General features: G+C 52.6%; 1 protein-coding gene across 1 annotated transcript in view; it reads left to right on the top strand.

Moving 5' to 3' along the window:
* DPYSL5 (dihydropyrimidinase like 5) overlaps window positions 1-18228 on the top strand; it is a 102422-nt gene extending 84194 nt beyond the window's left edge. The window contains exons 9-13 of the mRNA XM_030311472.1: window positions 4445-4586; window positions 6217-6359; window positions 7850-8057; window positions 13168-13336; window positions 15215-18228. Of these exons, the coding sequence (XP_030167332.1) occupies window positions 4445-4586; window positions 6217-6359; window positions 7850-8057; window positions 13168-13336; window positions 15215-15300 (748 nt within the window). The 3' untranslated portion in view covers window positions 15301-18228. The remainder of the gene's footprint in view (window positions 1-4444; window positions 4587-6216; window positions 6360-7849; window positions 8058-13167; window positions 13337-15214) is intronic.
* Window positions 18229-19285: the final 1057 nt, after the last annotated feature.

The following is a 19285-nucleotide window of genomic DNA, read 5'->3' as shown; positions in this document are numbered from 1 at the left end:
GGTGGGAGGGCAGTCTGTCCCCATCCCACTGGCTCTCCTCTCCTAGAGGCTCAGGGCGCGTCCACCGGCCCCCTCCCAAGCAAGAAGCCCACAGCCATCACCTCTGTTTTCCGTGGGTGAACCTGTTGCAATGTCCCCTCCTTGACTATGGAGGAGACTGCTAGGAGAGAGGGTAGGGAAACCGCACTCGAACACGAAAAGAAGGAAGAGGAAAAGACTACAGGACTCTCCATCCTGAGATACCTCAGTCTCCCTCCCGTCGTAGGCTTTTATATACCTGGGGGGAGGTGACAGCCCTCTTCTCTTCGAGGGTGATGGTGAGGATGATTGAGGGAAGTAGCCAGCCCCGACTGAAGATGGCTGTCTTGAGAAAAAGGGGCACTTATTTTATCCAGGTCCTTAATGTTCCCTCCCGGTCGCCGACAATTGGCAAATTCCCACTCAGCATCCTGCTGTGTTAACACCTGAAAGAGGAGTATAGGGTGCAGTCAGTAAGGTCTCGGGGCGCAGGTGGCCCCGGAGGGCCAGTATATGCGTGGCCCAGTGCAGCACCTGCTTTCTGTCCCACAATATTGCTGTGATCCTGAGCAGCAGCACCCCTTACACATTTAGATAAATTAGGGTGTACGATGGGGCGCCTGGGTGGCTCAGTCGGTTAAGCGGCCGGACTTCAGCTCAGGTCATGATCTCGCGGTCCGTGAGGTTCAAGCCCCGCGTCGGGCTCTGTGCTGACAGCTCAGAGCCTGGAGCCTGTTTTCGATTCTGTGTCTTCCCTCTCTCTGACCCTCCCTGTTCATTCTTCTGTCTCAAAAATAATAAAACATTAAAAAAAAAATTTTTTTTTTTTAAATTAGGGAGTACGAGAGAGGAGAAATGCCAGATCATCTCTGACTTAAAAATGCTTTTTCACTGCGAGGGCACCTGGTGGCTCAGCTGGTTAAGCGTCTGACTCTTGATTCAGCTCATGTCGTGATCTCACAGTTTCTGAGTTCGAACCCCACCCCCGCCCTCAGGCTCTGCGCTGACCTGCGGGAGCCTGCTTAGGGATCCTCTCTCTGCCCCTCCCTGGCTTTTCCTAAGATAATAGTAAACTTTAAATTATATATTAAAAATAAATAAGGAAATAATTTGTAAAAATGCTTTTCACAGGGAATGCCAGCCAGCCTCTTTTCCATCTTTATCAACACAAAACAAAACAGACAAGAACCAGGGAGCCCACTGTAGTAATTTGGGCTCAGTGGCCAAGGTCAAAAAATCTTTTGAAGTACATCTGCTTGCCACAGCATATTTGCTGGAAGACAATGGCGGGCAACTGCCCCAACCTACCCAGATGACAGTGGCCCGACACCATTCAAATAGGCAGGGGGAGAATAGTGCTGTGAATGGAATCATTCAGGTTTTATATCTAGCCTATTTTTTAAGGGTAACTTAAATCATTTAATTCGCTTCAGTTTGAATTGCAGTTTCATCTAACTGTCCTGAGAAGAGTTGAATCCCTTTTGAAGATCGTGGCATATTGTAAAAGTGTGTAATTTTACGGAATTTGGAGCAGCGTTTGAACATTTTTGTTGTGTATAGGAATTTGTGGTACTGTCGTTTCGTTTTTAGGACACCTTGTTGTGATAATTGATATCCTACAAAATGCTTGACAGAAAACCCAGGCACCAATTCCATATTCTTATAAGAAAACGTGCGCTGCTTTGTTACGACCCACGTTAGCATGTGACTTCTTCCGTATCAGGGGGAAAGCACCGTCTATGGGTGTAAGGATTTATCCTTTATTTAAAATCTAATGTCACTAACTAAAATTTCAATTAAAAAATTAATTAATTAATTAAAATTTGGTGTTGACATAATAATAAAATAAATAAATAGATAGATAGATAGATAGATAATAAATCCGATTTCTTGGGGCACCGGGCTGGCTCCATCGGGAGAGCACGCAACTCTTGACCTTGGGGGTGTGAGTTCCAGCCCCGTGTTGAGGGTCGAGACGACTTAAAAATAAAACCCCTAAAATCAAATCTAATTTTTTCCTCCTTTTTTTTTTCTTCTTTTACTGACACGTGGTTGACACACGATGTGACGTGCTACACGCGAGTACAGCAGCGACTTGGCACTCTCTGTGTTATGCTGTGCTCACAAGTGTGGCTACCTTCTGTCACCCTGCGACGCTGTCACAATACCATGGACTGTATGCCCTACGTTGTGCCTTTCGTGGCTGTGACTTACTCGTTCCATAACTGAAAGCCTGTACCTCCCCCTTTCCTTCACCCATTTTGCCCAGTCTCCCAGCCACCCCCCGCCTCTGGCAACCACCAGGTTGTTCTCTGTGCAAAATTTCATTTCTGAAAGGGGCCAGAAGTTCTCTTCATTTGAATATGTAAAATTTTAAAGGACTTGAGGGGCGCCTGGGTGGCTTAGTCGGTGGAGTGTCTGACTTCGGCTCAGGTTATGATTTCCCGGTTCGTGAGTTCGAGCCCCACGTTGCTCTCTGCGCAGACAGCTCAGAGCCTGGAGCCTGCTTCGGATTCTGTGTCTCCCTCTCTCTTGCCCCTCCCCCATTTGCGCCCTGTCTCTCTCTCTCAAAATAAATAAACATTAAAAAAAAATTTCTTCAACTACTTAAGATAGTCATGTTCTAAACTTTAAAGGGTATGGATGTGGGTGTCGAATTTCCTAGATTCTGGGCAGCACTAGGAGACCTCAGAAACCCTTCTGGAAGTGACCACACTCCCCGAGGGGGCACCTAACTTGTGTAGGAGCCTTTTTTGAAAGGTGGTTGCTCAGTAGGACTTGGTTCAAGAATGGGAGTTGAGGTCCCTGACCCTGAGCCAGTGATTCTGACGGGCACCTCTTCTGATCTGAGCCCTGCCTGGGGGTCTGGAGGACCCCTGAGGAGAAGGTGAAACTCTGATGGGTTCTGCAGGCCCGGGGAATGTGGGCAGCACTGGGGCGCCCTAGAACAAACCCTCTGCTCTGTGGAGAGTGTCCCCTGCAATCTCTGAGAAGGCCCAGAGCAGCGTGTTTGGCGAAGGGAGACACAGCCCATGCCACAGGAAGGGCTAAGTCATCTCACTGTGGATTTGGCCAAGGAAGTCAGTCATTTGGCAACAGTTGTGACTGATGAACCCTGCCAGGCCCCCAGTGGAGACAGCCCAATATGCAGCCTGACCCTGAATTGTCTGAGAGCCTTAAGAATATGCCTCGTCACTGGGGCGCCTGGGTGCCTCAGTAGGTTGGGTATCTGGTTCTTGGTTTTAGCTCAGATCATGATCTCATGGTTCCTGAGTTTGAGCCCTGCGTCAGGCTGTGTGCTAACAGTGTGGAGCCTGCTTGGGATTCTCTGTCTCTCTCTCTCTCTCTCTCTCTCTCTCTCTCTCTCTCTCAAAATAAATAAACTTAAAAAATATTTTTAAAAAGGAGATGTCTCATCACCAAGTCTGATGTGGGCAGCTTAGATGGCCCACAGGCATTCACAGGCTTTGGTGCCTCCTACAAAGAAATTAGATTCTCAGGGCCCCCGCTGTGTGGTCCCAGCTGTTGTCCCCCTCTCCCACACGACCCCCATGCTCCAGCCAGGACCCTCCCTGCCCTCCAGTGGTGTTTCCTCATGAGGTTGCCCTGGCCTGGGCGATGTGGGCATCCTTCCCCCTCTGCCCCTCACCACCTCTGAGCCCTCGGCCTACAGAGATCTCTGCACATGGGCCAGCTATCTGCCGCCCTCATTTGGTAGAGGGTCTGCTGCCTCGTGTACTGTCGCACCGTCCTACTAAGTCTCTGCCCTGAATCCTAGCGAGGCCGGAACCCCCGGAGAGCCCCACCATGCCTTAGCCGCCCACAGCCTCGCACGGAGGTCGGCCTCAGTAACCTTCCGAGGACAATGGTCATAGAGGGCGGGGGTGATGAACCGGTTGGCTTGCATAGCATCGCTGGTTTATTAAGGCAAACATCTCTTCTGTCTTGTCCCTCCTTTCCTCTTCTGTGCCGTCAGAGTCCCCACATCCAAGAAAGGCTATGGCCGCAAGTTATTTAGCAATGCTTAACATTGAACTTGTAAATGTCCAAGCACATGCCTGTCACCAGGAGGGACTGGTAGGGGTTGAGGGAGAAGACAACAAGAGCTTGGCATCTGAACCTCTGACAGTAAAACCACCTCAGGTTAGCAAAACTAGGATTGAATTTTCTCTGCCTGCTGCCTTAACTCTTAAAAGTTGATGCCCAAAGTCTCCCTCAATGTCTCCTGTGACACTGACAGCCAGTGTCAACCCTCAGCCCACAAACCCATTCTACAGATGAGTAAACTGAGGTTCACACAAATGAAGTAACTTGTTAGAGGTCAGCTTTGCCTGGATCCGAAGGGAAGGCTTTTTCCTTGCACCCGTCCCCACCCTCCGGGACCCTGGCCTCCCTCCCTCACTGGCCCATCTTTCTCTTTATCCAGTGATACTCTGAACATTGTGGCATCAGATCACCGGCCTTTCACCACGAAGCAGAAAGCTATGGGCAAGGAGGACTTCACCAAGATCCCGCATGGAGTGAGTGGTGTCCAGGACCGCATGAGCGTCATCTGGGAGAGAGGAGTGGTATGTTCTGGGGACCCCCCTCTGCTCAAGTCCTCGCAAGGGTTTTCACTCTTAGGAGAGCTATAGCCATGGCTCCTTGTTTCACTCAAAAACAAAACCAGAAAGTTTGTATTTTCACCCAACCAGAAAGGTAGTACAGCTTCGTATAGAAATTTGGAAAACACAGAAAAGTGTGAGGAAAAAAGATCCCCCTAATTCCATACCGAGAAGTGAAAGTATTAATGTTTTGGTCTCTTTCTTTCTAGTTCTGTGTATGTTCTGGATGTTATTGTAATAACGGGGTTCATCTTTTTTTTTTCACATAACAGCGTATCTTGAGTGTCTTTCTATATCAGTGAACATTCTTTAAAAGCATCTCTCTCTTTTTTTTTAATGTTTATTTATTTTTGAGAGAGAGCATGAGCAGGGGAGGGGCAGAGAGAGAAGGAGAGAGAGGATCCGAAGCGGGCTCTGCACTCACAGCACAGAGCCCACAGGGGGCTCAAACTCACGAACTTTGAGATCATGACCTGAACCAAAGTCGGACGTTCAACCCGCTGAGCCACCCCGGTGCCCTGATAGCATCTTTTTTTTTTTTTTATTTTTTTTAACGTTTATTTATTTTTGAGACAGAGAGAGACAGAGCGTGAACAGGGGAAGGGCAGAGAGAGAGGGAGACACAGAATCTGAAACAGGCTCCAGGCTCTGAGCTGTCAGCACAGAGCCTGACGCGGGGCTCGAACTCACAGACCGTGAGATCATGACCTGAGCTGAAGTCGGACGCTTAACCGACCGAGCCACCCAGGTGCCCCGATAGCATCTTTTTAGTAGCTAAATAGTATTTCCTCCGGTGGAAGTAGCACATTTCAGTTAATCCTTCCGTGAGTTTGGAGCTTTTAGTTGTTCCGGAGTTGTGCACTTACAAATAATGTTGCAGAGAGCTTCTTTGTTCGGAAGTATATACGTGTGAGCGTTTCTAATTATTTCCTTAGGACAGATTCCTAGAAGCAGATTTCTGGGCCAAAGGGAATGAACCTTTTTGAAGGCTCTTTACATATTTTGGCCAGTTGCTTTTTGAGAAAAACAGGGACTAGGACTTCATTTGAATACCACCTGTTCTCCCCACGAAGAATAAGTATTTTTGGTCCTGACCTATCACAGATTAGCTGCAGCAAATCCGAGCCTAAGGAGATTTGAAGTCCTCAAGAGTAAGCCAGCCGCTCAGAGAGGCCCATGAGTGGCTGTGGAATCCCCCTTGAAGGGAGTTCACGGTGCTCTCACTGGTGGGTGAGGCAGTAAGATGTTTTTCAAGAGCCCAGAAATCTGTGTCCCTTTGTGGACGAAGGAAGGCTCCCGACCCATCCCTAGTAGACACATGGGTAGAGCCGGTTGTACAAACAGGAGGTAGGTTTCCACCAGGTGGGTGGCCTTTGGCGAAGAGCCCACTCACCACTGTTGCCGGAGGAAGGATTGAGGCGATGGCCGGGAACCCGGCCAGCAGGTTGGCTCAGCTGAGACGGTGCTCACATCATCGTCCTTCTCGGCACCGTTGTCGTGACCAACTAAAAGACCGCAGGCCCGAGTCAAGGGTGGCCGTGGCTTTGAGGCACGCGCAGGGTTTGGGTGACGTGGCACTGTTGCAATGTTTCAGGTTGGAGGAAAGATGGACGAGAACCGTTTTGTGGCCGTTACCAGTTCCAACGCGGCGAAGATTCTCAACCTGTATCCCCGCAAGGGCCGCATCATCCCTGGGGCCGATGCCGACGTGGTGGTGTGGGATCCGGAAGCCACAAAGTAAAACCTGCTGCTAGTCGCCGGGGCTAGAGGGACTTGGGGTTTTAAGGCGCTCGCGTTGCAAAACTCCACCAGCTTATCGTCTCTGCGCTGCATCTAGCGTAGCGAAGTGTGACCCTGTGGTGTGTTCGGTTCGACAAGTATTTGAGGGCCTGCCATAGTCTGGGCACTAGGAATGCGGCAGTGAACAAGACAGGCTCAGACCGGCTGCAGGGTATCACCATGCGCATAGCGCCTTACAGTGATGCGGAGCGGCTTCACGTCAGGGGGCTTCACGGCAGGGATCTCGTTTGGTTTTCACGCGGCCCCAGGAAGCACTCATGCTGGCATTCTTATTTCCATTTTCCTATCGAAGAAACGAAGACCCAGAGAGTAGAGGGGCTCCCCGCATCACATAGCTAACACGCCCTTGAACCAGACAGATGTCCTGACGCTCCGGGCTCCTCCGCCAGCCCCCTGCTCCCCTCACTGAGGGTGTTGGGTACTCTGGAGTGCACAGAGCTTGACACCCACAGCATTAGCGCACGCGAGTTGAGTGAACGAATGAAGGGGGTTACCAGGCCACGGGCTACAGAGCCTGGTTTTACTAAGAGATTTGGGCAGGGGAGATGGAAACCGCTCTTTCCGATTAAATTTCATTAATCGCTCAGCAGATTTTTGTTAAGTGCTAACTGGTGGCCAGGTACTTTTCTCGGTGTACAGGCTAGAAGTAAAGAAGATAAGCAAAAATTTAATGGAATTTTGAAAATAAAAAGTTGAATTGGAAAGAAGGTTCGCCTTCTTTGGTGCACCGCCACCCACCCCGAGGCCGGGATACCCATGCTGTCTTCTCCATTAGAGCATTCGAGAAGCCACGTTCTGCCTCCTGAAGCCTGGGGCTGGTCCCTGTTGCTGCAGAGGTGTGGGTGTTCATGATCACTGTTGGCAGAAAACTCGCTAGAGTTTGGCTCAGTTGATCCATTTCCTAGGGCTGCTCCGGCCCTACCACAGACTGGTGGCTTAGACGCACCAGAAACGTATGTTCCCCCAGTTCTGGAGGCTGGGAGTCCAAGGTCAAGGCGTCAGCGGGTTTGGTGTCATCTGAGGCCTCTCTCCGTGGGTTGTAAATGGCTGTCTTACGCCTCCGTCCTCACCTGGTCTCTCCTCTATGGGTGTGCATGCCTGGGGTCCGAATTTCCTCCTCTTATAAAGACACCAGTCAGATTGGATTAGTGAATCATCCACTCGTATGATCTCATTTTACTTTAATTAGCTCTCTAAAAGCCCTGTCTCTAAATGCAGGCACATTCAGAGGCTGGGGGTGAGGACTTCAGTATATACATTTGGGGGGGGTGATGGGATTCGGTCTGCAGCAGACAGCTTTTGGGGACTATTATTATTCCTTGTCACTGAGCATCACCCCCTCCCACTGACCATCGATTCGTCCTGCTGAGCTGTGACATCGTCACCTCTTCTCAGAGCTTTCTCTCCCACCCCTGCCTCTCCACCAGGACCATCTCAGCCAGCACCCAGGTGCAGGGAGGAGACTTCAACCTGTACGAGAACATGCGCTGCCACGGCGTACCGCTGGTCACCATCAGCCGGGGACGGGTCGTGTATGAGAACGGTGTCTTCATGTGCGCTGAGGGCACTGGCAAGTTCTATCCCCTGAGGTCCTTCCCAGACACTGTCTACAAGAAGCTGGTCCAGAGAGAAAAGGTAAGAGGAGGGAAGGGGAAGAAGGTGTATACGAAGAGGTTAAAGCCCCCCGTTGGGGAAATTCTATAATGACTGTTTTAAACCTCAAAGATGTTCTCATTCCATTTTCCCACTGAACCTTATCGCCTAGAATGGTCACTTTGGGGACAACCAAAATAGCAGAAAGGGCGTACCTATAACAGAGTAAAAATGTATTGGGAACAGTCCCTAAATCCCCCTAGAGCTAAGGAAATACTACAGGATGCTCGCAGATGTCCCCCACATCTAGTCTCTGGGAGGATTCTCACCAACCCTCAGATGGGACTCCCGGCTCGGCCTGGGTTACCATATTTGCCCTGGACTTGTTCTTTCCCTGAAGCCTCCCCCTCCCTTGTGACCAGAGTGAGGTTGGTAGGATTTTCTGGGTCTGGACGCCCCCCAACCCTGATGTGATCAGGCCGAGTCTAGAATACTTCATATCCCAGGGGTCCTACCCAGCCCTTGGATTCCACAAGCACACTGGATGTTCCCTAAATCTTTGGGCTTCACCTCATCCCCAGGGGTTCCTGTCCTCTAAGTAGACACATTCACCCAAAAGAAGACTGGCTGTCACCTCGTTGCTTAGGGATTGACTGCCCAGACTTATCTTCGAGAGCTGCCCTGGAGAACCTGGCCTGAGTTCTTGCTGACAACTCCGGGTGCTGGGGACTCCAGCTGTGGCCTCTGCGGGGACAGGAAGGGGTCCCAGAGCCTCGGAAAAGAACAGATCTAACACATTGACAGCTGAAAGCACGTGGTTCTCATCGTGGTTTCTCCTCCCCTTCCTCGGGCATAAAGCAATATTATTGTGACTTCAGAAGGCTCCTGTCTAGAAAGGGTGGATGTTCTTCTGTCACGCCTGAGGGCCCAGGAGCCCCAGCCTCACTGGTCCAGCCGCACTCCTGCCTAGGCTCATGGTTGTAATCATGGCGCACTTAAGAAACGTTGATACTTTCTTTTTTTTTTTTTTTTTTTAATTTCCTTACCCAGCTTCTCTTGTTCTCTTGTTCTATTCCTTTTGCCATTCTAGTCCTCTGTACACAGCAGGTGCCTGCTATATGTTCTGAAGGTAGTAGCAGAGAAATTTTCTTGTAAACTGCCCAGTCTGGCCTTGTCGGTCAGCTGCTTGTCTGTGCCAGAGGTGAGACCCAGGAAAATGGTCTGTGTGTTTTTTAGCTGGAGGCCCTAAGTAGCAGCTGGTGGGGAGGCCTTTTCTGGCCCCTTCCAGGTGACCTCTCCACCCCCCACCCATATTGTGGTTACTGTCCCAGACCAGCATCAACTTCTTCCCATTCCCAGGCCCCATGCTCTCCACTCATCATCAGCTCTGGCCTGTAGCAGGGACCAGAGCTATAAAGCACCTTGACTGAAAACAGACTCAGCTGCCATTATTACTGAGCTCTAGAAATCTGCTCAATAATATCTTCGGAATAGGCCTTTTAAGAGCTGCCTGTGGCTTAGCGCACTTTGCCACGAGACGGTCGCATGACCTCTCCTCTTCAGCCAAACTTTCTTAGCATCGCGATTCTCAAGTCCTTTATGCAAAAGCCAAGCTTCTTTGCCCAGTGCCTCGGACCTCCCCTCCTTGTTCCCATTCTTGTTCCTTCCTTGAACCGCCCAAAGGCTTTCGGGGGAGCAGCCGCTTCAGCCTGTGTCCTTCCAGCTGTTCTCTGTCCACTGCTCAGGTGGCCTATGAGGCCCCAGCCCTAGAAGGAAAGCTCTACCAGGACGGGGGGTGGGGTGGGAGGAGGAGCGGGGGGCAGGTAGGCTTTCCTTCACTCTCCGGGCCTCTAACCAAGACTTCGCTTCACCCTGAGTGTGGTCCTCAGTAGAGCCCCTCTGTACAAGTTCATTCACAAAAACTACAGTATTCTTTCCTAAACTGTGGTCCAGCTCTCCTGGGCTGAGAGGGGTGTGGTGTGACGGGACAGAGGGAACGCCAGAGTCGGATAGTGCTGCTTTCCATTCCCCATCTTTGACTATCACATAGCATTTTAAGTGATCAGGCAAACGGGGAGTTCTGGGCTCCCGAAGGCACAAGAGCGAAACATGAGCATGTCTGTGACACCTGAGTTCCTCTCGATTCGCAGGCTCAGGGGCCTTTGAGGTACTGCCATTACTCGGTTCCTTCCCAGTCTTGAAGTAACAGCACGTAAAACTGATACTTGAAAAGCAGTCATCTGGGGCGCCTGGGTGGCTTGGTCGGTTAAGCGTCCGACTTCGGCTCAGGTCATGATCTCACGGCCCGTGAGTTCGAGCCCCGCGTCGGGCTCTGTGCTGACAGCTCAGAGCCTGGAGCCTGTTTCAGATTCTGTGTCTCCCTCTCTCTCTCTGCCCCTCCCCTGTTCATGCTCTGTCTCTCTCTGTCTCAAAAATAAATAAACGTTAAAAAAAAAAAATTTTTTTTTTAAAAAGAAAAGAAAAGCAGTTCATCTAAAGCCTAAAAGTAAGCAGGCCATGTTAACACCAGAAGATCAATTCTGCCGGCTTTCCACGCGTGAGGGCCCAGAGTTCTCAGAATGACTAAACACCCTTCTCTCCCAAAGGCCAACAAAGGAAGAAATCCAAAGCCAAATCTGCTGTGAGGGAGCAGACTTGGGTTCCCTGAAAAAAAAAAAAAAAACCCATGATTTCAGTTATCACCGCATTCAATCCAAAAGCAAACTCAGGGTCTCTCAGGATCTCTCAGGAGGCGAATGGTGCCATCTATCTCCAGAAAGCTCCTCAGATGTGAACCCGCAGCACAAGGCCTCAGCCAGCCTCTGGAGGGAGCGCTGGCAAGAGCAGTGAGAATGATTCGTTCATACAGCACAATGTCTGACCGAGGGTGGCTGTCATTTTAAAAAGGAAACTGGAAAACAAGTGTCGGTTGGGATGTGGAGAAAGGGGAACCCTGGTTCGTTGCTGGAAGGAATGTCAAATGGTGCAGCCGCTTTGGAAAACAGTTTGGCATGTCCCCAAAAGTTAGATGTTAGAGTTACCAGAGAAGCCAGCATTTCTCCTCTTGCGAGAATCCTCAAGGAAGTAAAAATAGGTGTCTACACAAAAGCTCGTACACGTCCATAACAGCATCGCTCATAGAGGCCGAGAAGTGGAAACACCTCCAATGTCCATCAACTGTTGAATGGATAAACATAATGAAGTATAGCCATTCAGTAAAATATTATTTGGCCCGAGAAGGAAATGGAGTCCTCGTAGATGCTGCATTCAACACACGTGAACCTTAAGAGCATTATGCCAAGTGAAAGAATCTCGTCACAAAATACCACATAGCTTAAGATGCCATTTATGTGAAGTGTCCATAATGTCCATAGACAGAAGATCCATTAGTGGTTAGTTAAGGCCGGGGGGTGGGGAACAGGAGTGACTGCAGACGGGTGTGGGATTGCTTTTTGGGGGCGATGAAAATGTTTGGGAATTAGACAGCGGTGGCCCAAAGTTGGGAATGCGCTCAACACCACTGAATTGTGCACTTTCGAATGGCAAGTTTTATGGCATGTGAATTATATTTCAGTATGAAACAAAAAGAATGATGGTTCTGCGGTCTTTCCAAAAAAAAAAAAAAAAGGCATTTGGTATTCAGGAAATTGGGTCAAAAGAGAGCGGAGAGAGTATTTCAAGCCCTTCTAAAAGGCAGCCTCATAAAAAAGTGAGATAGATCCCAATTCACAACACACCGCTCCCCTCGGGTCAGCCACCATGGAGGAGCCCCAGTTTCCAGGATTGGTATCAATTCAACCCAGAGTCTCTTTATCTAAAGCATTTATTACAACGACAACGTCAGGGTCCCAAGAAAAAGCCAGTTCTGTTAAAGTAAAGGAGCACTTGCATGCAGAAAAAGAAAACTATCAAAAAGTCTCATTTTCCAAAAATTGTCAGTGATCAGTCCCTAGAGAGCGTGGGTCTCAGGGAAGAAATCCTCTCTGGGAGGGTGTGGTATACAGCCAGTAACGAAGGGGCTGGCAGCGGCTGTCACCTGCCAAGGTTACAAACTCCGTTTTCACTCAGCTGGTGTTTCCACCTTTCACCACTGGGACCCCAGCTTCCCAAGCCAGGATGCTAACGTGCAGCCTGGTAGAGGCCAAAACAGTTCAGACCAGGCTTGACATTCTGAGGGCTGAGCTAAACCCTAGGTCTGTTGTTGGAGAATATAAAGGAATACGGAGGCTGAAGATCCTTCAAGAAATCCCCCATTGTCTATTGTTGCAACAAGATTTTCAGGAAGCAGCAAGGAGGTGGAGGTTGTGCCCCGGACGAGTGCCTGGCATGTAGATCATCCACGCTGCTCCTTCAGACTTTGTGAGCACACCCCAACTCACTTTGTCCTCACAGCAGCATGAATAAGCACACGTAAATGACCTCTGCCCTAATTGCAGCTCCCGGTGCTTTCACATCACTTGCCATGAGCCAGAGCAGTTCGAGGAGCTGTATGTGTATTAATTCATTTGATCCCCTAACAATTCTATATGTAGTACTAATAGGCACTACGGTCAGCCCATTTTTACAAATAAGGAAACAGGCACAGAGATTAGGTAACTTGCATAAGGTCGCAGAGCTGCGATTGGAACCCAGGCTGTCTAGATACCAAACATAGGCTCTTAACTTTGCTGCCTTTGTGAGTACAAAAGTGACTGACATTGCCACTGGGGATTCTCCTCTCCAAATCGGCTGTATTTGGTTTCTTTCCCCACAAAGTTGTCAGATCACAGTAAAAGGCATGGCCTCTTGGAAGCCTGGCGTGTGAGGGGATAACATTGCTCCGTGGGTGGGGAATACCCCAGAAATCCATCTGCCGCCTTGGAAAGGATTCCACCAATGTTGAGGGGGAGCCAGCGGGGGCCCCTCTATGCAAGGGCGCCCACACACACGTACACACGTGCACACACTGGGAGGTAAAAGACTCCACTCCTGAGCTCAAGACGTAAGAAACTTTTGTCGCAGGCAGTCATTTGGGTCCTGAGAAGAGTGGCAGCATCCAACCTCCTGCCGGCCATCGAGAAGGCTCTGGTGGAGATGGCATCTGGGCTCTGATGGTGTCTGGGCTCTGATGGTGTGCTCTTTTCCCATTTCCTCCTTCTCCATCCTTCGCTAGACCTTAAAGGTTAGAGGAGTGGACCGTACTCCCTACCTGGGGGACGTAGCTATCGTTGTGCATCCCGGGAAAAAAGAGATGGGAACGCCACTCGCAGACACTCCTACTCGGCCCGTTACCCGACACGGGGGCATGAGGGACCTTCACGAGTCCAGCTTCAGCCTCTCTGGTAAGAGCAAGGGCCGCTCCGGCTGGGATGCGTGGCTCTACCTCAGCGGGGTGGCCGGAGGACAGGCCCACCCTGGCAGCAGGACTTCCGTGGCTTTTTCTCTTTGTCTTCTCCCTCCCCCCACCACCCCATCCCACGTCTGCAGTTGGGTGTTGGGTCCCACATAGAGACACAAATATTAGGAGGGGCGGGAGGGCTCTTCGGGTCCCTGGGCACCAGTCATTCCAAGAGGCCGTGGCTTGTCTGCTGCTCGCCCCGCAGTTTCTAAGTTCAGAAAATTTTTCCCTTGAAACGTCTTCGGGGCCCTGCACACAGTGGGTGCCCCGGGGGTGATCAGAGCTCTGAAGGGTTAACCCTCTCTGCTACATGGGACTATACCCCAATGCAGTCTCCCTGTCCCCATCCCTGCTCCTTGCCAGCCTCTAAAAGAGGTATTTCCCTGTTCCCTTTCCTCCCCCGCCTCAGCCCCGTGTTTGTCCCTCTGGCACCTTCTTTTTTGTCAGCAATTGTAGTATATGTAGTACCACATATAATATATGGGGGGCGGGGTTGTTCTGGGACTTTACTGTCAATAACTCACATCCCAGGTGCTCTGCAGTAGCGAAAGGTGGGGGTCGTTGCCACAAAACTGGTAGCCCTCCGTGGAGAATGAGCACGGTAAGGTGGCCTGGTCCTCCAGGCCGCTTTGATGGACACTGGGACCCCACCCCCGACCCCAGCTTGAAAGGGGCAGGACGGGGTCTCCTTGAACACGCTGAGCGGCCTTCAGAGTCGGACCGGGTGGAGGCCTGGCATCACTCTGCAAGGGCCACACCGGGACCCAAACGGTGAGAGGACCAAGATCCAGATCCTTCCACACAGAGTGTGGCGTTTACTGTTATGATAGGAAAGGCCGAGGGAGGGGGCTGCCCGCCGAGCTTCCTGTGTGTCCCCCTATGTGCTGGGGGCAGAAGACACGTGGTTCCCGTTTAGAGGTTTTGAGGACTTTGTGGTCTGTGGGGAGGGGTCCTCTCCACCACTCTCTCCATCCTCAGAGGCGATCTCAGTGCCAAGATAACTATCCCCCTGCCCCCGCCCTGAAGGCCACTGCCAGTCCCACCAGGGACAAGACACGTGTGCTGGGAGTCGGGAGGGAGTCAGTGGTGCCGAGTGTCGTGGTCAGGCCCTGCCATCCCAGGAGGTGTAGGCTCCCACGGCTGCCTGGGCACGGCCCTTCCTGCAGCAGCCAGGCCCACGAGAAGCCACGAGGCCCTCGGAGCGGCCAGTGGCTTCGGCGCTCAGGTCTCGGGGCAGGCCTCTCTCCAACTCGGCAAATATCCTTCCACCCCAGTCTCCTCTCTCCTGGGCAGGCTGGGCTGAAGAATGTCCCGCTCGCTCCCTAGGGCACCAAGCCACTTTCTGAGTCTTGGGATTTCAAGATGCTGGGCCTTTGGGGTGTGGTTCTTTGATTTTTCCAGAACAACGGAGGGCCCAGCCGTCTCCCTGTCTTACTCACTGAGGCTTGTATACAAAGGCACACGTGCTAACGGGCTGACTGACGGTCCGGGTGCCTGACAAGAGACCACATGTGCAGGTTTGGGGTGCAGGTTTGGGAGCAGCGAAGGTAGCAGAGTAGCAGTTCATCGGAGAGGCCCTCGATCAGAAAGACCTGGGTTCAAATCCAGGCTCTGCCACCTACCTACACGCTGCGTAACACTGGGCAAGTCACTTAACTTCCCTGAGCCTCGTTTTCCTCACCTGTAAAACCAGATGGGGTTGTGAGGGTTCAGACAGATCGTCCCCACAGAGGGCTGAACGGACTCTGCCGGGGAATGGTGGCCGTGCAGTCATAACTCAGGCAAGAGCAGCTGAGCTCACCCCCTGCTTCCTTCTCTGCAGGTTCTCAAATCGATGACCATGTTCCAAAGCGAGCTTCGGCTCGGATCCTCGCTCCCCCCGGAGGCAGGTCAAGCGGCATTTGGTAAAGGCACTGACCAGCCCCCCGCGTGAGGACGCACCACTGCCACCAGCCCGCACACCCTCCGGCCGCAGCTGCAGGGGGCGGGAGAGGCTGGGCTGGGCAGTACACCACCTGAGGGGGCCACGGGACCCGGGGAGCCCTCCCCATGTCTGACACGCGATTCACTGTGCTTCGAGCCAACCCTAACAGGCACTTTGAGATGTGTCCCTCCCGCTGCAGTCCTTTCCTGCCTTGGCCTCGGCAGGCTTTGGGGGGCCCGGGAAACCCACACTATGCACAGAGCCCAATGCATAGAGCCCGGCCCAGCCCCTCCTCTTACACCCGCCTCCATGCACTGGCTTTGGGGAAGCCCAGACTTTAGTGCCCTGCCCCCTGGCTGACCCGCCAGCTGTCCGGAGCACTTTAGCAGATGTGTGTTAGAGGAAAAGGACCCCCTCCCCCTGAGGAGGCCCCGCGGTCGCTTTTCCCAAGTCAGACAGGTGTTGGCTTCCCGGCCGTGCCCAGGGGGTCCCGTTTTTTTCCTGACTCCACGCTGGCCCCTCTGTGGGTGTGGTTGGGGCGCTCCGCACCCTCCGCCAGCTTCTTCCTCCCCCCCCCCCACCCCACCCTCTGGGAGTCACAGGCCCGGAGGGGCTAGCTGGGTGGGGCACGGGGCTGGTGCCAGGCGCGTGTACATGATTTTGTTTTGCACGTTTGGTTTGCGCAGTGGTTTGGTTTGACTTGTTTGTGCATCCTGTGAAAAATAACGGTGCTTCGTGTCACTAGCATAGCATAGAAACAGGAGTAGATGTGGACCTTAAGAGATGCTGCACTCGACACCAACCAGACAGCCTAGGGCACAGACAAGGAGGGGGCGGTGAGGGGTTGGACTCACAGGCCCTTCTTCCCCCAACCTGGGGCCTTCCAGGCTGCCGAGGCCTTGTCCCAGGCCCTCCTCCCATCCCCTCCTCTCTTGGTATAGTTCCCTACAGTCTGAGAGGGTGCCCCGGGGACCGTCGGGGAGCGGAGTCACCTTTCCCATCTCTGGCTCTGGTCACTCCCAGCCCTGACACCCCCACACCCCCAGCCAGCTTCCTGTAACCTCCCCCTGCTGGACGGAGGCCCGGCCGCTCTTCCTGTGTGATTGGCAAGAGGCCTCGTGCCTGCTAAGAGAGGGGGAGCGGGACCAGGGAGGGAGTGGGCTGGAGGCCAGGCCAGCGGGACGGGGCTGGAGAACCCACATTGCTGCACAGGTGCCGTGGAGCCCCGTGGTCAGCACCTCACCTTCACCTGCCCGTGGCCTCCCTCTCCTCCCACCTCCAGCCGAGGCGCCCTCCCTGCCTCGGAAGCAACGGGAGGTCTCCATGGAGACGCTAGAGGCCGGGTGATCTCCATCCACCCTGAGCGAGCTGGGAAGCAGCCCAGCCACCTGCCCTTCTTAAGCTTTGCCTTCCCCTCGGGGAAGTGATTTCACGTTCCACATCGCTTTGCGCACCCCAGGCTTGTTCCAGGACTCGGGCCAGCGGTCCTACCCTGCACGTTTCTTTCGTGCTTTACGTGTCGTCAAAGCACTTGGATCTACGAGCGCTCGCTTGCTCCTCACAACGGCAGAGCGTGTATTGTGGTCCCCATTTCGCAGATGAGACCCAGAAGGTTTAGGCCTTCTGACCCCGGAAGTGTCCAGGACCACCCCTAAGGGCGTGGCTGCCTCCCCCCGCTGTGGGAAGGAGGAGGGGTGACGTCTCTTGTAGATGCCACCCGAGAATTCAACCACCCGGAAGACTGACTCCCTTGGTAGGCGTTCTGCTTTGTTTTGCACAGATAGCTAGATTTTCCTTGTAGACTAATGCGTGTTCACTGCTCGAGCCAGGACTAGATCCGTGTTGGCGGCTTGCCGTGTGGTTTGCGCTGCCCCCACGCCCTCATTTCTCCCTTCAAGCTCATCTTCCTCACTCACTCAGGGGCTGAGAGGACAGAGACGGCACCCCAGGGAGCAGAGGGAGCAAAGGCACCCACGGGGACGGGAGGTAGGGATCTGGGCCTGGGAAACTGTGACCTTGATCCCTCGCTACAGTGCACATCACCATCTTTATCCCTTCCAGCCCTTTGCTGGGTCGCGGGCCTTGGGAAGATGCCAAAGAGCCGAGCAGTGGTGGTGGCCAGCGGGCAGAGTGTCCCTGCTTGGGCCAGGAAAGCTTTACCTTCTCTGAGTGCCTCTGCCTGAGAGATGCATGGTCTGTGGCTCTAGGAGACCACGTCTTGGAGTGGTCCACCGCAGGCCTTCCGCTTCGTCTACCCTCCCCACCCCCACCCCCGATCTTTCATAGACCCCACCCTCGCCCGGGAGCTTCTAGATGAAGATCAGGAGGCTCAGGGGACCACATGAACGGTCCGCTTCCGCCACCCGCTCCTTGCCCCTGTGCAGAGCTCCAGCCGGCTCCATTGGCAGCCCCACTGCCCCTGGTTGGAATGAAAAGGGTCTCTGGTTGCACTGAATGCAGCTCTCAAACTGGTCTTGTACTTGCTGAATAAATACTGTTGTTCTTGCCTTAGCTGCTCTCTAGGTTTGTGGGAATAAGTTACCAGAAAATTGTGCTACTGTGTGTGCGTGTGCGTGTGCGTGTGTGTAGTGCTAGGAGTCCACAGTAGGTCTCTGTCAAGCCGATGCCGCGATGAGGGCTTTTCCGATACTGACCCAGAAACCACAGAACCACGCGAAAACCCAAACCACCCTCTCCAGCTGCCCGGGCGGCAGGCACAGCCTGGGGTCAGGATGGAGCCTCCAGCACCCAAGTGACTTCTCACTCCTCTGTAAACGTCATGGTGCTAAGATCGTGTCAACCCCAAGATGACACATGGTCCTGTGCTTTGGCCACCTGTTTGAGGCAAAAACAAAACAGCCCGACACATTGTGTTCTGGTGCAGGTTTGTATTAAACTGTAGCTACTTCTCACCTGGTCTCAGTCGTGTTTCTTCAAAGAAGAGGGACTTTGACAGGGGACCTCTTCCACAGTGGCAGGGGCGAGGCTTCGGTTGCTAAGAAAATTCAGCTCTGGTTTTTCACTCGTGTCGGGTGGCAGGTAGCAGCTCGCTGAGAGGTGGGAGCCTCAGTGCCCGGCACTCGGGACTCTGTCCTCTTCCTGGTGGGGACAAAAGCAAGGCTTTGGATGCCAGATTCCCAGGACAAGGTTGCTGGGTTAACTGAAACAGCCGTAATTGGGAGAAAGCATTACATACAAAAGGAGGTGGGGGAAACTAGGCTTCCCCCACTTATCCTTTGTTGCCTGTTCTCTTGGCTACCATTTTGGAAACCCATAGACCCCCCCTTTACACAATGGAACTCTTGGCTAATGGAGCTGTGACCTCATAAAATCACATGACAGAGCTGTCCGAAGGCCAGGGTGTCTTTTTTTTTTTTTAATGTTTATTTATTTTTGAGGAAGAGAGAGAGAGACAGAGCGTGAGCAGGGGAGAGGCAGAGAGAGAGGGAGACACAGAATCGGAAGCGGGCTCCAGGCTCTGAGCTGTCAGCACAGAGCCCGACGCGGGGCTCGAACTCACAGACCGTGAGATCATGACCTGAGCGGAAGTCAGATGCTTAACTGACTCAGGCGCCCCGGCCAGTGTGTCTTTGAAGGAACTTCAGGCTGCTCCCTGGTTCTCCAGAACCCCACCTTTTGGGTTGGTCTACTATACCCTCTAACCCCTGCCACCTGCATCACCTCCACTGTCTCTCTAGATCTCAGCCAGATGTTGGAAGGGATTACCAGATCAAACTCGTCCACACTACAGGGTGAAATTGTTTCCAGTACTACGGGGTCACTTGTAGTTTTTTCTTAGCCCCCAAAGACAAAACCCTAGTGGCAAAGGAACTTTCCCACTTCTCACCAAATAAACAACCCTGCCATCAAGGCCAGAACCGAAAGAAATCCCCGGGGTGCTGCGTTGGGACCAAGCACTCGGCTGTAATGAAGTGAGCTGTATGCACAAACTCTGGTGGGGTTTCTGAG

The sequence above is a fragment of the Lynx canadensis genome, chromosome A3 (assembly GCF_007474595.2).
Source record: "Lynx canadensis isolate LIC74 chromosome A3, mLynCan4.pri.v2, whole genome shotgun sequence".
Taxonomy (NCBI): domain Eukaryota; kingdom Metazoa; phylum Chordata; class Mammalia; order Carnivora; family Felidae; genus Lynx; species Lynx canadensis.
Note: the sequence above shows the minus strand (reverse complement) of the source record. Positions and strands in the feature narration are given on the sequence as shown.